Source organism: Nicotiana tomentosiformis, chromosome 3 (genome assembly GCF_000390325.3).
Source record: "Nicotiana tomentosiformis chromosome 3, ASM39032v3, whole genome shotgun sequence".
In the NCBI taxonomy this organism is placed as follows: domain Eukaryota; kingdom Viridiplantae; phylum Streptophyta; class Magnoliopsida; order Solanales; family Solanaceae; genus Nicotiana; species Nicotiana tomentosiformis.
Window position 1 is genome coordinate 28871333 of NC_090814.1, and position 9621 is coordinate 28880953.

At 40.7% G+C, this 9621-nt stretch overlaps 1 protein-coding gene across 1 annotated transcript; it reads left to right on the plus strand.

Moving 5' to 3' along the window:
• Positions 1-428: 428 nt before the first annotated feature.
• LOC104097822 (uncharacterized) lies at positions 429-1949 on the plus strand. Its single transcript, XM_009604440.1, has one exon. It carries the CDS (start codon positions 429-431, stop codon positions 1947-1949), a length of 1521 nt encoding a protein of 506 aa, XP_009602735.1.
• The last annotated feature ends 7672 nt before the right edge of the window (positions 1950-9621 follow it).

Genomic DNA, 9621 nt, shown 5'->3' on the forward strand with positions numbered 1-9621 from the left:
TAGAAACCATTTGCATATCAAAGAACCTTCCATTAGAAATATATCATATTAACAGCGGTAGCATTACATTCCATCAATGGGGACACAACCTTGGTTTTCTTAATCAAATTAATTACTTGTCTTCATTTCACTCAATTACAACATTCTTTTTTTTAGCTAATGGAACAGAATTACAAATTAAGTCAAGTTTCACACTACTCAAGTAACCTTTTCACACCTATTCCCTGTGGGATTCGACCCCAACCTAGTTGGGTTATTATATTTGACATCGACCGCTTTACACTATTTATTAAGGTGTAATTTGAGCGTATCAAATTTTGGCGCCGTTACCGGGGAATACGGTCTTGAAATTACTATTTGGTGTGTGCTTTAATTCACATTTTTATTCCATCATACTTTGCTTGCTTTGCTTGGTGTGCTAGATAAACATGGCAGAGTATGACGAAGAAGAGAATCCTTTTGCGGATATAGATGAGTACATCGAGGACACAAATGCCATTGTCCCTCCACGAGTTGAGTCTGCTACCTTCAAAGTGGAACATGGTTTGATCCTAATACTTAAAGCAGAGGCGTCTTTTAGGAATTCTACCGATGATGATCCAACACAACATCTTAGAAACTTCTTGGGTGTGTGTGTGATGCACAAACAGAACAACGTGTCAAATGATGCCCTAATACTGAGGGTATTCAAGTACTTACTAGTTGGAGAGGCAAGGAAATGGATCCAAAATCTACCACCTCACTCTATTCACTCTTGGCCTGAACTAATTCATGCTTTCCTAGCCAAATGGTTCCCACAAAGCAAGAAATCCGAGCTCAAGGATAAAATTTTCTTCTTCAAGCAACTACCGGGAGAACACCTACATGAGGTGTGGGATCGGTTCAAGCTATACCTAGTGAGGTCGCCTAATCATGGTTTTCCGGATAAAATCTTATTAGAAAAGTTTTACATGGGTTTGGATCAGTTGAACCAATCCATAGCAAAGAATGCGGCGGATGGATCTTTTATGGACAAAACATTCACAAGGATCACACAAATTCTCGACAAGATGGTAGAACACAATCAAGCTTGGCACTCGAAAGATACCACGGGTGGAATTGCATACGGTACTCCCTCTTTGACCAACATGATTAAGGAGAACCAAGAGAGAGATCAAGTAATTGCCGATCTTGACACAAACATTAATGTGTTAACCAAGATGTTCACTGAAAACCAAACTAAAAAGGTAAATGTTGTAGAAGATGTGCAACCCTTGTCAAACGAAGATTGCGAGGAGGCAAACTATGTCCATAATTCTCAAGGTGGTTATCGCCAACAAAATCAATGGAGGCCTGACCCGCAAAGGCAAGGCCATCAACAGTGGCACAATGATCAAGGTGGATCAAGTCAAGGTAATTGGAGCAACAACAACAACAACTATGCAAACCGGAGTTCAAACCCCTATGTTCCACAAAAGGGGCAATACTTTAACTCATCGCATTATAAGGAAGGTTCTTCAAGTGAGTCCAAGTTGGAGAGCATACTTGAAAGAATATTGCAAAATCAAGAAAGAGGCGACACTACAATGAAAAATATGGCCGAACTTGTGGGGTCACACACCGCATCCATACAAAAGCTAGAAATGCAAATGAGAGATTTGTCAAGAGAGAATAATCCAAAGCCGAAGGGCACACTCCCAAGTGACACAATTGCAAACCCTAAAGGAAATGAGAGTGGTCCAACTTCTTATTCCATGGCAATCACCACGCGAAGCGGAAAGGTACTTCAAGGAGAAAATGAACAAATTGTTGGAGTAGATGATCTTGAGCAAGAGGTTGAAGCACAAGTTGAAGTGCGTATTGTTATTGAAGTTGAAAAGCTCCCAAAAGGAGTAAAAGTCCAAGAAGAAAATCATAAAAGGGTAAAGGAAGGCGAAAGAGACACCAAAAGCTCTAGCAGAAATTCCTAGACCTTCCCCTCTATTCCCTCAAAGACTTTCTTGGAGGGTTGATGATAGCAAATTCGAAAACTTTTACGACATTCTCAAGCAATTGTCGGTGAACATACCATTTGTGGAAGCCTTTCAAGAGATGCTGGGTTTTGCTAAATACTTCAAGGACTTGATAACCAAGAAAATAACCACTAAGAATGAAGTGGTGAATGTGACTCACCGGTTTGGCTCCATTATTGCAACAACCACCGTTGAAAAGAAATAAGACCCGGGAGCATTCACCATTCCATGCACTATTGGCTTGCGAGATTTTGCAAGGGCTCTTTGTGACAATGGGGCTAGCATTAACTTGATGCCACTTACCATTTACAAGCAAGCGGGGTTAAGCATGCAGAGACCTACAAGCATGAGGTTGCAAATGGCCGATCGTTCAATCAAAAGACCAGTGGGAATTATTGATGATGTCCTAGTGAAAGTGGGAAAGTTCCTCCTTCCAGCCGATTTTTTGATCCTTGACTGTGCCGTTGACAAAGAAATCCCTATCATCTTGGGGCGGTCATTCCTTGCTACCGGAAGAGCACTTATGGATTCAGAACGAAATGAAATCAAGTTTCGAGTTAATGATGAAGAGGTCACTTTCCAAGCAAATAAGGGTATGAAGTTGCCAAATGCATATGAAGGCATCTCAGTCATTGATTTTGTTGATGAGGTAGAGGACGCAAGTGAAATGAAGATGGAAGAAGAATGCCTAGATGAGGCTTTGGCGGCGATATTGGTAAATTTCGATGGTGAAAACATGGAGGGGTACATGGAATCGATGAATGCATTAGAAGGACGTGGGTCTTACACTTACGCACCAAAGAAGCTTTCTCTTGACTTAGAGAATAGAGCCACTTCTCCAGCAAAGCCTTCAATTATTGAGCCACCACAACTTGAACTCAAGCCACTTCTACCATACTTAAGGTATAAATTTCTTGGCTCTAATAATACTTTACCGGTAATCATTTCTTCCTTGTTGAATGATGTGCATGTAGATCATTTATTGAATGTCCTAAGGGAACATCAACAAGCCATTGGGTGGACAATAGCGGACATCCGAGGGATTCCCATCGGAATCTGTGAGAACAAAATACAATTGGAGCAAGGAAGCAAACCTAGTGTGGAACACCAAAGAAGATTAAACCCGTCTATGCAGGAAGTGGTGAAGAAGGAAATCATCAAGTGGTTAGACGTCGAGGTAGTCTACCCCATTGCCGATAGTTCTTGGGTGAGCCCGGTGCAATGTGTGCCAAAGAAAGAAGGCATGACCGTTATCCAAAATGAGAAAAATGAGCTCATCCCAACAAGGACTGTGACCGGATGGAGAGTTTGCATGGATTACCGAAAGCTCAACAGTGCCACTTGCAAAGACCATTTCCCTATGCCTTTTATTGATTAAATGCTTGATCGGCTAGCGGGAAGGTCATTTTATTGCTTTTTGGATGGATACTTCGGCTATAACCAAATCGATATTGCATTAGAAGATCATGAGAAGACAACATTCCCATGCCCATATGGGACTTTTGCTTTTAGCCGGATGCCATTTGGGCTATGCAACGCTCCGGCTACCTTCCAACGGTGCATGATGTCAATTTTCTCGGACATGGTGGAAGATTTCCTAGAAGTGTTTATGGATGACCTTTATTGTATTTAAATATATCTCTCGATCATCTTAACTGATATTGATACAGATGCAATGTATGTGGTAGCACGAGGACTTTGTCGTGTGAAGGTGATTGTTATTGCGGGCACGAGGTGCCATACGTGCAAGATTTGGAAATTGTGGATCATGATTTGTGATTTCAAGGATTGGTACCTCGGGGTAAATCTTGTTGCAAGTCCATGTGTTGAGAATGATTTGATTAATTGAGTTGTTATATGTTTTCCTTATTGAGTTCATTCATATCCCATCGATGTTCTGATTATGCTGCTATTCTATTACCCGTCTACTTCTTGCTGGCATTTGAGTTTCCATTTATCTTCGTCGTTAGTTGTAAATTATAATCCTTTCATTGTTAGTTTTATGTTATATCTTGTACAGGTTTCTATCTCTGGTAGGTGTCTTGACCTGGCCTCATCATAACTCTACCAAGGTTAGGCTTGATACTTATTGGGTACTGTTGTGGTGTACCCATGCTACGCTTCTGCACATTTTTGTGCAGATCCAGGTCCTTTTGATCGTGTTGTTGAGAGTTGTGTCCGTGCGGCCTGAGACTTCAAGGTATTCCTGCTTGATGTTCGCAGGCCTCGGAGTCATCTTCAGTTATCTTCTCATTACTATTTATCCTTCTATAAGACAGTGTTGTATTAGAGGTTTTAGTATGCTTTTATAGAGCTTATGACTCAGTTTCACTGGGTTTTGAGAATGTTGTATAGTGATTTTGATATGGAGTTATTATAAGACTTATGAGATTTATTTCCTAATTTTAGTAGTTATTTATGTAATATTTCCTTGTTGTTAGGCTTATCAGGACATCCTAAGGTAGGAAATTGGGATCGCCACAAGTTGGTAACAGAGCTCTAGGTCTATAGGTTCTACAAGCCATAAGCAAGTTTAGTAGAGTCTCGCAGATCGGTACGGAGACATCTGTACTTATCTTCGAGAGGCTACAGAACTGTTAGGAAATTCCATTCTTTCATTCCTTATCGTGCAGCATTGATTTAACTTAAAGCGTATATCTTATATTCTTTTGCATCCACTCGTGTATTATATTGCGCACTCGGTATCGGCTATGCACCAATGGTTCGTGAAGCTGTGGATGGGCTACGAGGGGGCCACGGATGCTCGATCATTGTCTCGAGGTGTTTTCCAGACTGAGGAAGCAGATGTATTAATAGATCATTCAGTTGTTCATGTGGGGGTGCAGCGGGTTCTGGCATCTTATTGATAAGTACAAGCTTGAAAGATTTAATTGGTTACCAAATCGCCGCGATCGTGGTAGAGACATGAAAGGGTGTTGATCTGAGGATAGTTGGTGGTTCTCGAGACTATGTATGTTGTATGGGTCTTCTATTCAGTGAAAAGTAATATTGTCATTCGATGCACTTGAGGAAACGGGCTTGACTGTCCCGAGGAGGGGCATACGCTTAGTAGGTGATTTGAGGTATCTTATGATTGGTGTTGTTCGAGCTGTGAAGGTGGGTATTGTGGATTATCGGATGTGATGTCCTGCGGCTTTGTGCCAAGTGGGGGAGTCCACTATCGACGATCAGATTGCAGGGCCATGTGTTATATCAGTTTTGTCCTGAGATGTATATGTGGTATTGAAGGGTTCCACGAAACTTCTATATGATTATAATCTGAGACTTGCATGGGATAATGCTGGGACTTACGGTATTTCCGCGTCATCAATAATTCTACATTTCAGTATCATAGGGGTTAGACAAACAACTTCAGATTCACAGAAGTTCTCTTCAAAGTGGGTATCTCGGTTGTGACATTATGGGATGCTTCAGAGGAAATACAGTGGTTTATGAGCTTCTAAGCTACGTGGTTCGTGCTAGGATCTTTTGTATTGAGTTTTGGATTTGGGATCGTTGTGTACCAATAGGGAGAAGTGTTACCCTAAAGAGAAGTTGAGGAGGATTTGAAGAAATGGGTCAGCTCGGTGGCGCTGGGGCAGCATAGCAATAAAGTACTCTTGGGTTTGACGGGTTATGTGACATGGTTGAGTTGGGGAAATTTAGTTCTGAGGGCTTAGTTATGTGCGGCTGAATTTCGGAGAGTTCTCGATGGTGTCGACCATAGCTTAAGCCAGTTGATTGCTACTGGCATAAAGAATATGTTGTGCATTATGGTTTTCTCCTGTATGGATATAAGAAGTTAAGAGAATCCTGGCACTATTGGGTATCACATGTGAAGAGCTTTCATTTTAGGAGGGCACCTTGTGTTTTGACTTGCGGATGTTTGACTAGGGTTACGGTGATCGCCTGGTTTTGGGGCTTCTGAGGTTCAGGTTTTGCTATGTGGCATGAAAGGTCTATGTGGGTATTTTCAATAAGACGATGGAGTATGAGTGATGTATCAGCCATTGGAGTGGCGGGGCTGAGATTGGGTATGGAGATTCTGGTATTCATGAGGTTTTGCGATTGGATGTCCTCGTAGGCGGACTATTCCTTGATTGTGGATTGTGAAGAAATGATGAGAATAGGATAACCAAAGGCATACGTTATGGATAGGCTTCTATGGATATTTGGAAGGTCATTTATCTGTTTGGAAATGATCGGAATTGGTTTGGGGGCTATTTGAAAGCCTAATGAGAATGTGTATTCTATATCAAATCAGGTTTGGTTGCTCTTACACAATCGCTATCGTGGGTATATTACTGGGCAGAATGGACGTTATTCGTGCCCCAGTCTGTGTTATATGCTTCTCTAATGTGCTATGATGGGTTGTGAAGTTATATGACTATTTGCACGCATGTTGTAATCTCGTTCAAGCCTTACGATGATATGGGTGAGATGGCCCTCGTGATGTTGATTTGCTCATTGCACCTTAGTTGTGCCTGCTTTACTTTGTATTGCATTATTCCTATTCAATTTTTCACAGTTATATTTGTGCACTCGAACGTGCTTGATGTTGGCATATATGTGATTAGTGAGCCCGAGCATTTTTCGCTCGATGGGTATCCCTATGGGGATTGATATATTTTGGATCGGGTTGCGCGCCGCAACAAAATTTTGTGGGATACCTTTCCTTGTGTTTAATTTGTGATTTATTTCCCCTTTGTGGGATGAGTTAATGAAATCATATTTTTGTTGTTATATCTGTTGCACTTGTTAGGTAGTCCTCGTACCTTGCTTTCTTCCTATTTTGCTACATATCTGAGTTTTGCTTGTTTGGTGTACGGACCGTGTTGTGTGAGAACCCATGTGGTTTTGGTGTGGCTTGTCAGCTGGGCTATTTGTATTGGCTGAAATGCAGTTTCTAGACATGAGTTTTGCACTATCGTATCAGGATGAGGAATGTTTGGAAGAATGATACCATATTTTTGCTCGAAATTGGGCAATCGTCCTTTGTCGGGCGAGAGAGCTTCTTGACTTGTTGATTGCATGGGTGGTATGAGTTTCTGCATGTTTCTCTTATCATTTGCAGTGTCACGAAGGTCAAGAACGAGATTTTATTTGATATGAAGTGTATTACTGGTACCAAGGTTATGATTGGATAGCTATGGAGGTCAGAAGTTATTTCTACAAGCATTTGAGTTATGTGAAATATTGTGTGATTATACCTTGGGCTAAGGTTGTGGCTCGGTTTAGCTTGTCCAGGCTTATACAGTGTATTGATGCGAGATTTGGGTCTTATGATGAATTTCAGATGTAGAGGATTGGGTTCTAAGTTTTATGGACTAGGGTTCAGGTGAGATCTTCAGTTAAGTTGTGTTATCAGGCTTACATGGATTGGGGTGACGTGGGATCACACCCGGGGTGTATGTATGGTGAACTAATGTAGTGATTTGATAGCTTTGGAACGACTTCTGGCATGTTCGAGGACGAACGTATGTTTAAGTAGGGGAGGATGTAATGACCTAACCAGTCGTTTTGAGCATTTGCTTTTTGTTCAGTTGTTTGAAGTCTTGAGTAGCTTGATATGATGTATTTTGACTTGTGTTATCGTCGGTTTTGGTTTCTAGGTGATCCGGAGTTGATTGGGAAGAATAATTCTCAACTAGGAAGCGTTAAGTTAGAAGAGTTGACCAAGTTTGACTTTTGTGTATTCAAACCCAGATCAGAGTTTTGATGGTTCTATTAGGTCCGGATGGTGATTTTAGACTTGGGTGTATGCCCATATTTGCATTTGGATGCTTCTTGAAGGTTTTGGCGTCAATTAGCGAAAGTTGACAATTTGGAGTGTTGGAATATTCATAAGTCGGACCGGAAGTTGACTTTGGTGATATCGGGATTGGATTTTGGTTCTGGGATTTGGAATAGCTTCGTTATGTCATTTGGAACTTGTGTGCAAAAATTGAGGTCATTCTGAGTTGATTTGATATGGTACGGCATGAGATTTGAAAGTTGAAAGTTTATTAAGTTCGATTTGAGGTGCGATTCATGGTTTTGATGTTGTTATGCATGATTTGAGGCCTCGAGTAAGTCCGTGTTATGTTTTGGGACTTGTTGGTATGTTCGGACTTGCTCCCGAGGGACTCGGATGAGTTTCGTACAGGTTTCAGACTATTTTGGACCATGTTAGTTTTGCTAGTTTCTGCTGATTTCTGGTGTTTCATTTCCTCTTCGCGTTCGCGTCCCTGCCATCGCGTTTGTGTAGTGTTTGAGCTAGGCTGGGTACACCTGAGGAGTTCTTCTTCGCGTTCGAGAAGTAATGACCGCGTTCACGAAGGTCTAGATCTGTTGTGCATCGCGTTCGCGAGGACTATGATGCAAACGCATATAGTCTTTTGGGCCATTGAAGTTTTGTTCATCACGAACACGATGGTCTTCCCGCATTCGCGAAGAGTATATCTATGCAGTGATTATAAAGTACTCTATTTTTGAACTTCGAGTTATTTAATCACATTGTGAGTTGGGGAGCTCGGATTTGGGTGATTTTGGAGGCGATCTTCACCACATGGATTGGGGTAAGTATTTTCTACTCAGTTTTGATTAAATTCTGTGATTCCGTCTTCGTATTTAGCATTTGATTGATGATTTAAAAGAGAAATTAGGGGAATTTGCCTAAACTTTCCTAAAGTGAATTTTTGAGTTTTGAACACCGATTCGGAGTCGGAATTGAGTGAAATTAGTATGGTTGGACTCGTAATTGAATGGGTTGTCGGATTTTATGAGTTTTGTCGGGTTTCGAGGTGCGAGCATGAGTTTGACTTTTTGGTTGACTTTGGGTAAATGTGTAAAGATTCAACCTTTATCGATTGGGTTTGCTTCTTATAGCATTATTTGATGATTTTGAGTTGCTTTTGGATAGTTTCGAGCCATTTGAAGGATGATTTGAGCGGGATGGCACTTCTAGTATATCGATTGGGCTTGTTTGAAGTGAGTATCTTGTCTAACTTTGTGTGGAGGAAACTACCCATTAGGTTTTGAGTGATGGTACTATTTGAATTATATGAAAGACGTGTACATGAGGTAACGAGTGTGTACACGAGCTTATATGTGGTATTTGACCTGTGTAGACTTCTAGACTTCTTCCATGCATTTAATTGTATTTGTCACAACATGTTATATCCTTCATTGTTGAATTTGCTCGTACATGCCTTACTTGAAGTTGTTAGTACATGTTCTATCTTTTATTGTCAAGTTCACTATTATATGTTTTATTTGTTAATTATAATTACTTGTTGAATTCATGCCTTATATGTTACATGGCTTAATTGTTAATTGATTTTTGGTAATCGTGTCTTTATTTATAAATTGTCATTACTTTCCATTTGATTTTGAGAGTTATCGTGTAACTTTATCATCCATTTATGACTTCTTGTGTAGCTTCGTTATTGTGTTTGGTTTTGTGATACGCCGTAATTGGTAATAGTTATTTGTGTAATGCCTCTTATTTGGGGATTGGGTTGCACGCCGCAACGGTATTGAAATGATATGAAAAGTTATGATATGGAGCGATAAGGATGGATGATATGATATAGGTGGGATCGGGTTATACGCTGCAACAGATGTTGTTACTATTGCATGGGATCGAGTT

Excerpts from the sequence above, each read along its gene's own strand:
- LOC104097822 (XM_009604440.1), top strand. The coding sequence starts at position 429 with ATGGCAGAGTATGACGAAGAAGAGAATCCTTTTGCGGATATAGATGAG.